Genomic DNA, 17,090 nt, shown 5'->3' on the forward strand with positions numbered 1-17,090 from the left:
TCACACATGATAGGATTAGATACAGGGCCCAGCAGACAGTACCACACATGATAGGATTAGATACAGTGGCTCAGAAGGCAGTATCACACATGATAGGATTAGATACAGGGCCCAGCAGACAGTACCACACATGATAGGATTAGATACAATGACTCAGCAGACAGTATCACACATGATAGGATTAGATACAGTGGCTCAGCAGACAGTATCACACATGATAGGATTAGATACAGTGGCCCAGCAGACAGTATCACACATGATCGGATTAGATACACAGCTCAGCAGACAGTATCACACAAGATACGATTAGATACAGGGCCCAGCAGACAGTATCACACAAGATACGATTAGATACAGGGCCCAGCAGACAGTATCACACATGATAGGATTAGATACAGTGGCCCAGCAGACAGTATCACACATGATCGGATTAGATATAGGACCCAGCAGACAGTATCACACATGATCGGATTAGATATAGGGCCCAGCAGACAGTATCACACAAGATACGATTAGATACAGGGCCCAGCAGACAGTATCACACATGATTGGATTAGATACACAGCTCAGCAGACAGTATCACACATGATTGGATTAGATACAGGGCCCAGCAGACAGTATCATACATGATTGGATTAGATACACAGCTCAGCAGACTGTATCACACATGATAGGATTAGATACAGGGCCCAGCTCGCTGACATTGCGGCTCCAGAGCTGGACCCAGGATAGGTAAGAATAATAATTTTGCTTCTTTATGTGTTACTGATTATTTTTGTGTTTGTGTTTTTTTTACAGGTTCGGTTGTTGGACTTCGGATACGAGGACTTCAATGACGGCGTTTTTTTTATTCTCAATAAAATGGTTAATGAGGGTTGTTTTTTTATTTCAATAAAATATTTTTTCTATGTGCTTGTATCTTTTTAAACTTTATTATCACCACCTTAGTAATGGCCGCCGGCTGATTGACAACCTCCATTACTAAGGCGGGGCTTAATGTTATGCCGGTGCAGAGGCTACACTAACCCCCATTATTACCCCGGTACCCACCGCCACCAGGGGTGCTGGGAAGAGCTGGGTACGAACCAGTACCCAACCATCTGTAGTGACGGGCAGGCACCGGGGTGGCCGCAGGCTGGTAGTATTAGGCTGGGGAAGGCCAAAAACAGTGGCCCTTCCCACCCTTGTAATGCTGCCTGCTGCTGCTGTGTTGTATCTGGCTGGTTATGAAGATTGGGGGGGACCCCACATCGTTCTTTCCAATTATTTTTTATTTAATTTTTTTTTAAATGACGTGGGGTCCCCCCCATTTTTCATAACCAGCCAGATACAATAAAGCAGCAGCAGCCTAGCATCACCAGGGTGGGAAGGTCCACTGTTTTTGGCCTTTCCCCGCCTGATAATACCAGCCTGCGACCGCCCCAGTGGCCGACCATCACTACGGATGGTTAAGTACTGGATGGTACCCGGCTCTTCCCAGCACCCCTGGTGGCGGTGGGTACCGGGGTAATAATGGGGGTTAGTGTTAGCCCCTGCATCCGCTAACACTAAGTACCGCCTTAATAATGGATGCTGTCAATCAGCCGGCGGCCATTACTAAGGCGGTAGTAATATAGTTTAAAAAAAAACACAAAGACATAGAAAAATATATTTTATTGAAATAAAAAAAAAAACGCACCCCTCATTAACCATTTTATTAATAAAAAAAAAGCTGTCCTGGAATCCGCCGTAGTCCAACGACCGAACCTGTAAGAAAACACACAAGAAAAACGATTAGTAACACGTGTGTTAGGCTTAGATACAGGGCCCATGTGTGATACTGTCTGTGGGACCCTGTATCTAAGCCTAACACAACGTAGGCTTAGATACAGGGTCCAGCAGACAGTAATCTTATACAGTATAAGATTACGGTGTGCTGGGGCCCTGTATCTAAACCTACAGTGTGGTAGGCTTATATACAGGGCCCATCAGACAGGATCACACATGGGCCATGTATCTAAGCCTACCATGTGATTGGCTTAGATACAGGGCCCAGCAGACAGGATCACGCATGGGCCATGTATCTAAGCCTACCATGTGATTGGCTTAGATACAGGGCCCAGCAGACAGGATCACACATGGGCCATGTATCTAAGCCTACCATGTGATTGGCTTAGATACAGGGCCCAGCAGACAGGATCACGCATGGGCCATGTATCTAAGCCTACCATATGATTGGCTTAGATACAGGGCCCAGCAGACAGGATCACACAATCTGTGATCCTGTCTCATGGGCCCCCTAAGCCTGCTACATCGTAGGCTTAGGGGTTGTGCAGTCCCTAAACATTGATGGCCTATCCTCAGGATAGGCCATCAATAGCTGATGTGTCTCCCGGGACCCGCCAATCAGCTGTTTTGAAGGGGCCGCAGCACTCGTATGAGAGCTGCTTCCCCTTCATTTCACTACTCGCTCACACTGTGAATCGCCGACACCGATTCACAGTGTGACCGGAATGAAGTGACAGGAATGAAGGGGAGCAGCTCTCGTACGAGTGCTGCGGCCCCTTCAAAACAGCTGATTGGCGGGTCCCGGGAGTCGGACCCCCCCAGTCAGGGCTAACCTTACCTTCCTCTTCGGCCGCGGCGGGAGTTCTGTAGTCTCGATGCTGTGCGCGGCGGCATAGCGCTGTGACGTCATGCGCTGCGCACAGCGCTTGATGTCAGGACCTCCGCTGCGATCCGGAACCAGGAAGGTAAGTAAAGTATGTTACTATAGTAACAGGGGCCCGCGGCCCGAGTTACTATAGTAACTTTTTATTGATGTGGTGCGGGGGGCCGTGGGCCCCCCTGGCTTCGGGGCCCGGTCGCAATTGCGACCGCTGCGACCCCTATAGCTACGCCAGTGCTCACATGCATTTGGCATTGCATACGGTTGCCGTTCCCTTAACAAAGCATTGTATCTCACCCCAGGGCATGCATACTATAGAGGCAGACCATGTAGCTGCTATGGGGCCCTTTGAGAGAGGGGCCCAACCTTGGTTGGTCCCGCTCCCTAGGACTCCTCTTACCAGAGGAACAGTAATATTAGCAAAAAAAGACGGAATTTCAATAAAATCTATTTAAAAAAATAAAATAAATAGAAGCACATCTACAAGCAAAAATACTGCAAGACATAAGCCAAGGTGTCTTAATATGACTTATTCCCACATTTTTAAAATGTGGAGTAGTTGGAAAAAATAAGACATTAGCCGATAGCAATCTTATGTATAATGCCAGTGAGATTTCATTTTGTCTCATAGTCACCCAGGTTCCATAGAAATGCATAGACTCTTCTGTCTCCTGTTAATTTTTACTCTGAATTCTATGCAGTCTATGAACTTTGACTGAGAGGGGGAAAGCTAGAAATAGCAGGTTGGACATTAGTTTCCCAGAGAAATTTTATAGCAATACCTGGAGATACACTGTTAGGCCATGTTCAGACGTGGCAGAATTTTTCCGCTGCAAATGTTGGTGCAGATTTGGGGCAATTACGCAACGAATCTGCACCAACATTTGCATATTTGACAGGTAATTCAGACGTTGCAGATAACACAGCGGACTTGCCACAGATTTCAGTTTTTGCATTGCAAAGGCTGAAATACGCAAAGAAATTCTGCTTCTTCTCCGCAACAGACAGTGCATGCTGCGGTCTGAAAAGTCTGCACCACAGCCTATGGTCCGCAGCGGAGTTTTCCACAATGTCTGCACGACGTTAACTAAAAAGGTGTTGAAACCAATGGACAGACTGTCTGCAGCGGAATTAAACAGCAATTCCGCCACGTCTGAATGTGCCCTTAGGGTATGTTCACACGTAGTGTTTTTAGCCATTTTTCAGGCCGTAAACGTCCAGAAAAATGGCTGAAAAATCGGAAGCGGAACGCCTACAAGCATCTGCCCATTGATTTCAATGGGAAAATCGACATTCTGTTCCGACGGGGTGTTTTTTACGCGGCCGCGTAAAGAAACGCCTCGTAAAAAGAAGCGCATGTCACTTCTTGAGCCGTGTTTTGGAGCTGTTTTTCATTGACTCAATAGAAAAACAGCTCCAATAACGGCTGTAAAAAAACGCCGCAAAAAACGCTAGTTGCTTAAAAAATGGTTGAAAATCAGGAGCTATTTTCAAGGGAAATCAGCCTCTGATTTTCAACCAGTTTTGAAGCAGAACATTTTTTGGGAGACTTTTTGACCCTATGAAAAACAGCTCCAAAAGCAGCTCAAGAAGTGACATGCGCTTCTTTTTACACGGCGTCTTTTTACGTGCCGTTTTTTAAAAAGCGGCGTAAAAAAAGTCTTGTCTCAACTAAATGCCGGTTTTCCCATTGATTTCAATAAGAAGCTGTTTGTTGGCGTTTCACTAGCGTTTTTCAAGGCGTATTTCGAGGTGTTTATGCCCCAAAATCCACCTGAAAACACAGCGTGTGAACATACCCCTAAATGTTGAGCCGATCATTTTCCCTTTTCTGCAGGTAAGGGGAGAATTGCCAAGATACATAAGTCAAGATATAAACTAGATCTCGGACTAAATGTATTTTTGTTTTTTTGAAGCTTCTCGCAGCTTGTTATAAAATATTGAACGAGAGATTAATGTAAAATTTATAATAAGATGTAGCAGCCTGCGTATAAAATTCTGGTAACCTTTAAAACCAAATAAAGGATCAACATGAAAGTCACGCTATAGGCGGCATACTAAAACCAAGAGATCACACGGCACATACTTGCTTTATTTTATACTGAATATAGTGTTTTACTCCAGTCACATCCAAAGCTGCCTTGAATTTCCACAACAGGAACGGCATGCTGCAGATTATCTGTGTGGAATCCGCACCAAACAAATCTGCAATATCTGAACTCCCCCGTACTGTAATAAAGGAGTAGTACATTTGGTGGAGCCCTCAGCGGGGTCCATTTATAGTGCTGTGTATGCCCCTGCTGCCATCCTGATGCCATCGGAGTGTGGCGTAATCCTCCGTTTCAGCTTGTTACTCTAGTTTTCGGCTGCAGTCACCAAAGTAAAGTTCATTACTATAACATGAAGAAGATGAGCGCTCCGTTTTCTGACTTGGGGTTTGGGGGTTCTTTAATAAAACATGCCAAGCGCGTGTTTTCTACAGAAATGAATAAGGTATAAGATTCCGGTGAGACTCTTTAATGGACGCCTCTGTCTGCAACCTTGTACTAGAATCAGTGTTTTGTATCGTTATATGTTGTATTTCTATATTACTTATGTTTCATATGTTGTTTGTGGATATTTTCTGTAGTCTCACAAGCAATTAGCAATGTATCTTATTTGGTACAAATTGAAGAATGGATAGTTTGTTGCAAATGAAAAGCCAAGGCTGCCCTCTGTAGGTTGAACTTGGCATTGCTTGACTACTTTTCTGGAAAAAAAAGTGTTGCATAATATAGGACCACAAATCCTAGCAAAACAAATTTTACATAGGACTAGAGAATATTGGTGTTAAGGATCTGCCAGGCACAGCGTCTGTATCCACGCCCATAGGTAATCAGCCTGCACCTGCTTCTATGTCTGTGAGACTGACTCCATCTTCCACCACTCAGGATGGCAGGCTTAGGAGTGGGAGAACCTATCACAGGCTGGCCAGACGGAGCTAGCTCCCGCCCTCTGTCTATTTATACCTGCCTTTCCTGTTCCTACTTGCTTGTGATTCTTGTTTTGTTTCCTGGCCCTCCTGCAGCTTCTTGTACTATTGTCCTTGCTTCATATCGACCCTGGCTTACTGACTACTCTCCTGCTCTGCGTTTGGCACCTCGTACACTCCTGGTTTGACTCGGCTTGTTCACTACTCTTGTTGCTCACTGTGTTGCCGTGGGCAACTGCCCCTTTTCCCTTGCTTCTGTGTACCCTTGTCTGTTTGTATGTCGGGCACTTATTGAGCGTAGGTACCATCGCCCAGTTGTACCCCGTCGCCTAGGGCGGGTCGTTGCAAGTAGGCAGGGACTGAGTGGCGGGTAGATTAGGGCTCACTTGTCTGTTTCCTTACCCCGACATTACAATTGGGCTGAGTTTGTCTCATGGGTTTTTGACATTGACCTAGCTAAGTGTGCTATCACATTCATTTCCTATAGTTTTACATAGGACTGCTTACGAAAAATTTACTGCATCACCTTATTTATAATAGTGCACCAGCAATACAGCCCCCCAAAAAATGGAATATTCAATTCGTCTTCATCTTTTTAGATAAATGTATATAACATCTATATAGTGTCCTATAAAGACATGTATATGTAAACATATAATGCCTCTCTAGTGAATAGAAGAATATGATAACTTAAGAGAAAGGGGCGGGGCTGTGACAACCAGTCCTTATATAGTTACAATCAGCATATTTGTCACTGTGTAATACCTTTGTGGACATGGTGGTTATCATGAACATCAGAATAAAATAAAAAATTACAACACAGATGAAAATAATAAAGCAACAGGGAAGTCAAGTGGAGTTACTAGTGGCTGTCAGATTGATATTACATCAACTGTAAAGACAATGAGTTTATTAAATCATTAATAATATTAAATATATATTAAATATATATTTTAATATTACATTAAATAATAAATGAAAATCTGGAAACCTGCAGCCACCAATAGGGGGAGCTTGGGAGCTTACTGAATACTGCTTATACATTGATCTCAATAATAAAACAGTATGATGGAAGCTCCTAATTTCCTCCTAGTGGTGAATTCAGGTATCCCGAATTTTTTCATTAAATTGTGACTATGCAGGGGATTTGGAGCTCTATGTCAGAAAAACAGAGCTCAGACCGCTATAAAGATATATTAAGAAACTAATCAGAACAGACTGTTGGACCTAAAAACTACATGAAAATTGGACATTCACTTTAAAGGTGTCTTAGGTGTAGAGACTCAATGGAGAGTATAATAAGTGTTAAAATAGATGTCCGACCGTCCGGCACATCCAATAATCCGGCATTAGACCAGTGTTGAGTTATCATAAATCTGCCTTATATTAAAATGTATCTGTTTCTTTGTATTTGTCTAATTCATGTGTTTCCTTTAATACACAGGTTGTAAGTTTTGCCAGCTTGAAGTTTGACAAGTCAGATGACTGGATGGTCCTGGGCGTCCTGTGGTGTTCTGTAGTTCAAGCTCTTCTCCTGCCGATGTTCCTCTGGGCCTGTGATCGCTACCGGGCAAATGTGAAAGCCGTCTGGGACAAATGTATAGCCATCATGTCCAATGATGATGAAAATGAAGGTACGGAAATAACCAGTACATGATATAAAGAAGTAATAGAGATCAGTATTGTGATGGACTCGGGGTCCTGGGGGTCTCTCTAGAACCCTCCATTCATGTCCATGTCATTCATTCGGGGGCATTTATTGGTCATGGATAGTGCTGGGAAGTCTCACCTTCTCCATCTCTTCTATCTTTACAGATAACAGTCCGGACGGCGGCGTTCACTCTGATCTCATATATGAAAGACCCTATGACTACAATTATGGGGGTGATATCATGGCCATGGAACGTATTACCAAGTATGACTTTTCGGCTTTAGAAAGGGGAATCCCGCAGATTTATCCTATGAAGGAAACTCCAGAAGATAAAATGCACTATCTCCAGGTATGGTGACCTTCTCAACAACGCAGCTGTCTCAAGCTATTTGGTGGTAAATCTTGGGGGACACAAATAAAAACACAGACAAATAGTTCGGGCCCTCGGTTTTCAATGCTCCTTAACAGGGGCTATTTAAAGAAAAGGATCAGGAGAATCGGGAAGATTATAATACATCTTATTACCCTTGTCCATCCTAAGGTAGCGCTTACAGGGGTTTCTGCTTTATCTAAATAAAGTTCTGATACTTCCTAATATACTTTGTCTTTCAATTCCTCACTATTTTCAAGATCTCTGCTGGCTGTCAGCAAATAACAGCATTCTTAAGGCTGAAAATCTGTACAGACCTAATATTGCTCCCAGATGAGCGTGTGCTACAGTTGTTTCTAGTCTAGACAATAATTTGTGAGCTAAAAAGCCTGGACTCCTGGCTGATACATTTTACCTGCACTGATACATTGTAGCAAACAGGAGAGAGATTTGTGCAGCTGAAATATTTTTCCTCAGAGAGGATTGTCTAGACTGGAGACACTTTCAGTTGTCTGTACAGTTTTCAGCCTCTAGATGTGAACAGGAAAATCTATCCCCTCTATTGATAATTGATATTTTGCTACAATGTGCCAGTGCAGGTGAAATGTATCTGCATGGAGTCCTGGATGATTAGCTCACACTATCTTGCCTAGACTGGATACAATTGTACCAAATCCTCAGCGTAGTCATATTAAGGCTGTACACATTTTGGCCTTTGGATGTAAACATGAACATTCCTATTTATTGACAGCAAGCAGAGATCTTTAAAATAATAAAGAACTAAAATACATTATATAAAGTATATTAGAAGCTTGTATAGCTTTTCATCATACATTGATTAGGTTTTGTTGCTGTTTTACCCGGGCAATATTTGCAGCGGAAAAACGGTTATTCCAGCGCAAAAATCGCAAATTTGAAAAAAAAAAACATTCAAGTTTAAATTTAATTAAAAAAGTCTATACTTACACCCCTGGCATTGTCATAGCGACGGCTCCTTGTTCCCCCGGCAGTTCTCCGTGCAGCTCGGCCTCCTGGGATGACGTTTCCTCCCATGTGACTGATTCAGCCAATCACTGGCTCGATCGGTCTCATGGGCTGCAGCGTCATCACAGGAGTCTGCACGGAGAACAGAGCGATGGGTCGCTATGGCAACGCCGTTGAAAGTAAGGATTAGCTTTGGTGTTTTTTTTCAGCTCAGTTTTCCGCAACGGCGATTCTGGCTGAAAATCTGCGCCACAATTTGGTTCCTTGCGGTTTCTAGGACGGATACGCTGTGTACTTTTACGCAGTGTATCTGACCTGTGTAAACTTGCCCTTAAAGATTACCTAAACTTTCAGAAAACTTCTGACATATCATAGTGACAAGTCAGAAGTTTTGATCGGTGGGGTCCGAGCACTGAGAACCCCCACCAATCGCTAAAACGCAGCAGCAGATGCACTTGGGTGAACGCTAAGCCGCTTTGTTTCTAATCGGCTTTTTAGTTAATAAAATGTGGGGGCTCCTCTTGATGAGGCTTCTTTTTCTTGGCTCCGAAGGGGCAATATAATGTCTCAGATTTCTTTGCCTTTGTGACCAGTAATATTCCCAGGAGAGAGGGGAACTATAACATGTGGCCCTACACTGCTGAGTGGCTAATAAGGCTCCTTAAAGGGGACATATTTGACATACTATAGACCCCCCCCCCCCCCCATAATTCAGTCATGTATCTCAGCATTAAAAGATGTCCTAGTTTTAGGTTGGTCAGTCCTAGAGGTACCACAAGTAACCTTGCAGCAGCCCACCGCCAGTATGAATAACTGATATCCCATAGCTTGACCCTTGTAACTTGCCCTTAAATCTTGCCCAACAAAGATTTAAAGGAACACTCCAAGAAAAACGGATACACTGTGTAACGCCTAGGGCAGAGCCTGCAGGGGCGGTACCTGAGTTCTATAAGGTGTGCTCCGCCCCCTTGGGCTCTTCACTAGGCGTAACCATGTATCAGTATTCCTGGAGTGTTCCTTTAAGGATTTGAATGCATAATGAAAACATATATCCAAAGACTAAACTATAATTTATTCCCAATTGCTCCAAAAGGAAGATTTCACATAAATATTTTTTACTTTATCGGAACTTGCTAAAATTTTCATGTTGCATTCAGTCTGGATTTCTTCTTCTTGAATGTCTCACTATTGTGTTCTTGTTGTTATTTTTAGTATACATGATTATTATGCTGGGCAAAATGAAGAATGGCAGCACAGAGGGATTTAACAATTTGCACGTAATATTTTTAATTTTTTTTAAGAATTCTAGTTATTTCTAAAATTATGTTGCTGATTTGGTCGAAAGACAATTTTTTTGTAATATTATTTTTTTTAATTTTTGCTTTGTTTTAGCCAAGGAATGACCTTTTTATGGACTGTTTGCTTGCACTTTTGCTTCCCTTGTGTCTTGTGCTGTTTTTTGTTTTTTTTTTAGACATCTTTGTCAATCTTCGGTAACAACTGGTTTTTAAAATTTTATTGGTCTATTTCTTGTGTTGGATCCTTTTTTTTTTTTTTTTTAATTACAAAGGAGTAGCTCCAAGTGCAACCAAACTCATACCCATCCATCTCTCCTGTGTACCTCATCCCCGTCAACTGCAAAAATTTTCTCCAGAGCCTAAACTCTCGTTGGTGGTCGACACATTAACCTGAATTTTCTTTATCTTCAGGACTATTAAGCTTAATTCAACATGTGCAACTTATTTTATTTCAATCTGCATGCATTGATGTGCCATTGTCTTATCATTTTACATCTGGCTTGAGTTACTTAATTGAAAATCCTCCCTTCCATATGGTAGGTTAAATTAAAGCTCTAATAATATTATAAAAAATTTTATAAATTAGAACAAATGCTAATGACACCCTATAAAACTTCTATAAGTTAAAATTATATTTCTATATAGCTTTTTAATTTCCATCGATGTTGACATTAGCCGACATCTTTTTATTGAATAATTTAATAAAAGTGTGTATGTGTGCATCATAGGCCAGCTTAAAACAGAATTTTTAAGATTTGATCTTTTGCACGAAAAATTAGTTACCGAATAAAATAATTTTTTGAAATGTGAAATTCCAATATTTTTGTTTGGGACAAACAAACATTAATATAATAATGTACCAAAGCTAAGGCAGTGATTGATGATGCACTGGTCCACTCTACAAACAAAAAGTTGTAATCAATTTTGTGGGTCATGAAAAATTGTACCAAATTTTCTTAAAATTATATCAAATTATATCAAATTTTATCAAAATTGTATCAAATTTTATCAAAATTGAATCAAATTTCATCAAAATTGAATCAAATTTTATCAAAATTGAATCAAATTTTATCAAACTATGATCGACTAGATAAAGGGGAATTACAAGGGAGGAGGTCTACTGCAATTTTCTTCATAAAGTTAACCCTCAAATTACTACTTTTATTATTATTATATTTTAAAAGAAGAGGACAAAAACATAATTTCCTTCTCATCAACTCTTTCCTTCATTAAAGGGTGTTTGATGGTTTTATTTTTATAGAAGCCTTGTTAGTGGGGCACAGAGATTGCGTTGCATCCAACCCTAGTGACGGAGAAGACCTAAGGGACAATAATAATAATAATAATGGTGTGTGATGGTTGAGGACGTCTTGGTACATATCTTGCATTTGGACCCAGGACCTTCAAACCCTGACCCATAGATCTGCTTGAGCAATGTCATTGTCTAGCTTTTGTTTCTTACCTTACTAACATAATCATATCATTTTCTGAAATACCATGTGATGGGGTAAATGCCCACAGGGTCTATCTATATGTTCCATTCCTATCTATTTCAAAAATTCCAATGCGTAGATGACCATAGACAAATCTACAGGTCTTTTGACCATAGACCATGTCTTATGGTATCATTTCATACTGGACTATGCTCATGTTAGTCAAACATAGTTTATAGATGCAAAAATATTCATTATGATTGATACCAAGCCATGATGTTTTATGAAGACAGCTTGTTTTTTTTTTTACATTGATTAATAGTGTGATGGTCCCAGTGATGTCAAGTGACGCCCTTTGTTAACATCTCCTGCAATATTTACCCTAGGTCCCTCCTACGAGACGCTGTTCCCATGACGAAACAGATATTTTTACCACGGGTCAGATACCGGCATTCCTGCACGGCTGGGGATCTGCTGAAGACATAGCTGCTATTTCATTCTTCACACTGCCAAGACGTGAAAGACGCAGTAGCCTAATAATGTACCATGAAAACGCCAGCTTGCCCTATCGAAAGTGCCGAAAAGCCTCTGAGAGCCTCATTTCACTCAAACACTTTACCCTGGAAGAACTCTACAAAGACGACTTTAAGTGCTTTAGCAGAGAAGAAGTGGTCAGTTTTATCGATGACACTCCTCTGCCGAGTCCAAGGAGAGGTCCTATGAGGTCTTCTTCAATTGCTCTTATTCCTGATGCTCGACAGCATCCCACACTTGCTCATTTTACCCTGACAGACTTTGAACGAGAGCCACAGGTGTTAAGGAGATTTTCCCCCCATGGAAAAAGTTGTACTCTCAACGTACCTGGTCATCATAGACCTCACGATGACCACAAAAGGTTTTATACTGAAGGCCACCGTAGACACCGTCATAGTCAAAGACGTATTCAGAAGAATGAATCTCAGAAATCGGATGAGGTAACCTCCAAAAATACCTCTGCTGACTCAAACGATTGCCGGATGGGGCTAAGTAATACATGGACTGGACGAGACCAACCCAACAAGGTAGAAGATAAGGGAAGTACAAACAGCTTTTTAAGTTTACCTTCCGCGTCATCTGGTTACATAACGTTCCATTCAGATTCTATTGGATCTACGTCTTAGGGATTGATTTTCATGGGAATTTCTTTTTACTTATCATTTTTGGGTAAAGAGGTACTTTGTTCCAGGTTTTACAATTTCTCCTTTTCTTGTATATTTAATACCCAGAACTGGAAACAGCACCAAAGAAGAGAACTTGTATTTTAATAAGCTCAACAGAAACAACTTTTTAGCTTTCTTTTTTTTTTTTTTTTTTTAGCTTTTCTTAGGGGAAAAAAAAATCAAACACAAATTCAGGAATACAGATCCACAGGTCATGATCAGCTTGTGTTCTCCTGATAGAAAAAAAAAAAAAAAAACTGCTAAATACAATTATTTTCTAACAAAATGATAATAATGCATCTAATTCGTTGTACATGGTCTTAACATACGTCATCATTAATAAATATATTATGCATGCTTATGTCATTTCTCCGTCCACTCTCTATAAGTGACTTTTTGATATGCATTTTACTATTTTCTATTACTGAATGAAATTTGTTTTGTGTGGGTGTCGCTGATGAGTTGAAAAAAAAATTGTTTTCATTTTTTTTTTAAATGGGAAAAACTTCAAATATTGTATCTATCATGTATGGTATTCTCTTTACTGTATGTTTTTTAAAGGAGCAGAAATTATTTGTTGTATGTTGATTTTGTAATTTAAGAATTTGCATTGTTTAAACTAATTTTATATTTGAAGTGGGTCATCAACGTCGAGGCCTGCCCATTTTTTTACTCCTAGATTTAAAACATACCATAATAAAAAAATGATATGGCTGCCTTATGAGAAAAATCCACCATGTACTATAGCAAAAACAGCATAAAAGTAAGTTTAAAAAAATTATATAAGATAAAAATGAATTATGTTCTACTCTGACTTGGGCGGTCTCTTCCTGAAGGTTCCTGTTGCCCCAGTACAGAGAAAAAACCTGGGGGGGGGATTTATTAAGACTGTCGTTTCATATGTTTCAAGCTGGAGTAAGACGTGACAGATTTGTTAAGGCGCACACCTCTTAATACATTTGTTGCATTTTTAAGAGCTGGCACAGATTTCCACTATAATGTATGCCAGTTTCTGGCATAAATTATAGTAAATACATTGGACGTGGGTGGCACCGCCCCTTCTGTTAAGCGACTTTTGAGCCAATTGTAACTTTTCTACACCAGTTAAGTTTTTTAATTCCCCCCTAGGTCTTTTGTTGTATTTTACCAAAAAGTTGGACTTTAAGGGTATGTATACCTTTGCCATCAATGTTCTTATTGCCCCAAAGCAACTCTAAATGTAAAATCTCCTGCCATTTTGGGTTTACGGCTCCTATGCAGAACTATGTGTCTCCATGGTTACAGACTACAACCAAACCCTATGTAGTCTGATTCTGCAGTCATGTACTCTCGACCATCTGCCTCATTTTCTATCATCTATAGGTTATCAAGAAGAAGAGGTGGAGGAAGTGAAGTAACATATGACTGAATGACTGAACAGGGTCAGTTTGGTGGGCGTATTTTTCATGATTTGAGAAGTTCACCCATATTTTATAATGTTTTCTTTTTTTATTGCAGACTTTATTATTGCACATGTCATAGATTGATTCTGAAGTGCTAACACATTCAATGTTAAAGGGGATCTACACTGATGTCATATGAGTTATACATTGTTAAAGGCCAAGATGGGTTATTTACTAATATTCCTTTAAGAAGGTGGAAATCTTTAATTAGGTTTTAAAGCGATTCTCCTTGTAAATGTATAATTTGGAAAATCTGATTACTAGTGCAACCATAGATGGGGAATGACTGCTGATGTCATCACAGTGCCAACCCTGGTTTAAAGGGGTACTCAACTTCATTTATTTCTATAAAAAATATTTGTTAAAGGGGTTTGTCACATTAGGACAATTATTATTCATTTGGACCTGATTAGTGCATTTGGACGTCATACGGGGTGTACAGCACATGCATTTAGACTACTCTTACAAGAATTGTAAAAAATTGGAGCCAATGTTCACCTTTGAAACCTATTTTACAGAAATGATTAATATTATACTTTGGAAATGTTTAGTCACTTTGTAAGTCTTTATCTTTACATTACTTATCTTGTGCTGATCCTGAGTTACATCCTGTATCATACTCCAGAGCTGCACTCACTATTCTGCTGGTGGAGTCACTGTGTACATACATTACATTACTGATCCTATACTAATCCTGAGTTACCTCCTGTATTATACTCCAGAGCTGCACTCACTAATCTGCTGGTGGAGTCACTGTGTACATACATTACATTACTTATCTTGTGCTGATCCTGAGTTGCATCCTGTATTATACTCCAGAGCTGCACTCACTATTCTGCTGGTGGAGTCACTGTGTACATGCATTGCATTACTTATCTTGTGCTGATCCTGAGTTACATCCTGTATTATACTCCAGCGCTACACTCACTATTCTGCTGGTGGAGTCACTGTGTACATACATTACATTATTTATGTTGTACTGTATATTTAGGCTGTAACTCAGGATCAGTACAGGATAATTAATGTAATGTATGTATATAGTGACTCTCCCATCAGAATTGTGAGTGCAGCTCTGGAGTATAATACAGGATGTAACTCAGGGTCAGTACAGGATAAGTAATGTAATGTACTGTATGTACACAATGACTCCACCAGCAGAATAGTGAGTGCAGCTCTGGAGTATAATACAGGATGTAACTCCGGATCAGTACAGGATAAGTAATGTAATGTATGTACACAGTGACTCCACCAGCAGAATAGTGAGTGCAGATCTGGAGTATAATACAGGATGTAACTCAGGATCAGTACAGGATAAGTAATGTAATGTATGTACACAGTGACTACACCTGCAGAATAGTGAGTGCAGCTCTGGAGTATAATGCAGGATGTAACTCAGGATCAGTACAGGATAAGTAATGTAATGTATGTGCCCTGTGACTCCACCAGCAGAATAGTGAGTGCAGCTCTGGGGTATAATACAGGATGTAACTCAGGATCAGTACAGGATAAGTAATGTAATGTATGTACACAGTGACTGCACCTGCAGAATAGTGAGTGTAGCTCTGGAGTATAATGCAGGATGTAACTCAGGATCAGTACAGGATAAGTAATGTAATGTATGTACCCAGTGACTCCACCAGCAGAATAGTGAGTGCAGCTCTGGAGTATAATACAGGATGTAACTCAGGATCAGTCAAGGATAAGTAATGTAATGTATGTACACAGTGACTACACCTGCAGAATAGTGAGTGCAGCTCTGGAGTATAATGCAGGATGTAACTCAGGATCAGTACAGGATAAGTAATGTAATGTATGTACCCAGTGACTCCACCAGCAGAATAGTGAGTGCAGCTCTGGAGTATAATACAGGCTGTAACTCAGGATCAGTACAGGATAAGTAATGTAATGTATGTACACAGTGACTCCACCAGCAGAATAGTGAGTGCAGCTCTGGAGTATAATACGGGATGTAACTCAGGATTAATGTCATGAATTTACAAAGTGACCTGGACACGTCAGTGTGCATCCTGTATAAAAAGATATCTTTATAATCTGTTCTACACTAGACATATCTGTATTGCAGATATGAACCTTTGAACGGTGTTAGTAAATAACCTTGCTGGTCATGGAAGCCAAGCTGCAGGCTGGTGTCCTCTTATTTGTAATCTACATCACACGCAATCTATGGTATAAAGCTGACTGGTTGCTGTTGACGGACCGAGTACAAATTTGTTAGATGCAAATCTGAAATCTCTATAGGATAAATATTTTCCAATTGATGTTTGTGCAAACAAATAAACGTTGCCATTATACAGATGTAGCAGAGCTGAATCTGTTATTCAACTGTTGTTTTTTTGTGCACCAGGATAACTGATTGAGTTTACCTACAGTCCTATGGACACCCATAGATAACACATGGTATGCCATATGACAAACTCTGCTCTACTGCATCTGTAGTGTGATTGAATGTAACACGATAAATTCATTGTAACACAGATCTCCTTTAATATTAATGTAGGGATTTTCTTGATAAAGGATGTAAATGCTGTCTCTGATATTTCTCATGCATGACTTTGAACTGATGACTTTGTACGACGCATGTGTGTGGATGTTATGTAATATGAAGATTAAACGTTAATATTATACACTTTTCAAGATGCGTTTCAAAGTGACTTCCGCCATTATGTGGTGTTTTCAACCATGAATTGGTTGACAAATTAAAATTAAAATTATTTAAGTGTATTTCCACCTAAAACTGTCCAAATATTAGGAAAAATACAGTATTGATAGGAACAATAATACAGCACACTGTAAGTTTGAAATACGGAATAGCTGCATTGACTAACATTAGCTGCGTATTTAGGACCCTCAAAATACAGAGCTACTACACCCATGGAATAAGTACCTGTAAATTGTTAAATTAAAATCTTGACTATATAAAGTAAGTGCCTGCAGATGTCCTTGAAAATCATTTTGTTGTTCTGTCAGCCCCCTGCTGACAGAACACGACCACGACCACGACACGCCACGACCTTATATTCTTTATAGTAAGCTGAAAACTCCATATGCTACACCACTGTTTATAACTATAAATC

At 40.2% G+C, this 17,090-nt stretch overlaps 1 protein-coding gene across 1 annotated transcript in view; it reads left to right on the plus strand.

Annotated features, from left to right (window-relative positions):
* Nucleotides 1-16,632, plus strand: part of GPR153 (G protein-coupled receptor 153) — a 58,440-nt gene extending 41,808 nt beyond the window's left edge. Inside the window, exons 4-6 of the mRNA XM_075839451.1 lie at nucleotides 7,063-7,252; nucleotides 7,434-7,618; nucleotides 11,741-16,632. Of these exons, the coding sequence (XP_075695566.1) occupies nucleotides 7,063-7,252; nucleotides 7,434-7,618; nucleotides 11,741-12,514 (1,149 nt within the window). The 3' untranslated portion in view covers nucleotides 12,515-16,632. The remainder of the gene's footprint in view (nucleotides 1-7,062; nucleotides 7,253-7,433; nucleotides 7,619-11,740) is intronic.
* Nucleotides 16,633-17,090: the final 458 nt, after the last annotated feature.

The sequence above is a fragment of the Rhinoderma darwinii genome, chromosome 10 (assembly GCF_050947455.1).
Source record: "Rhinoderma darwinii isolate aRhiDar2 chromosome 10, aRhiDar2.hap1, whole genome shotgun sequence".
Classification (NCBI taxonomy): Eukaryota; Metazoa; Chordata; class Amphibia; order Anura; family Rhinodermatidae; genus Rhinoderma; species Rhinoderma darwinii.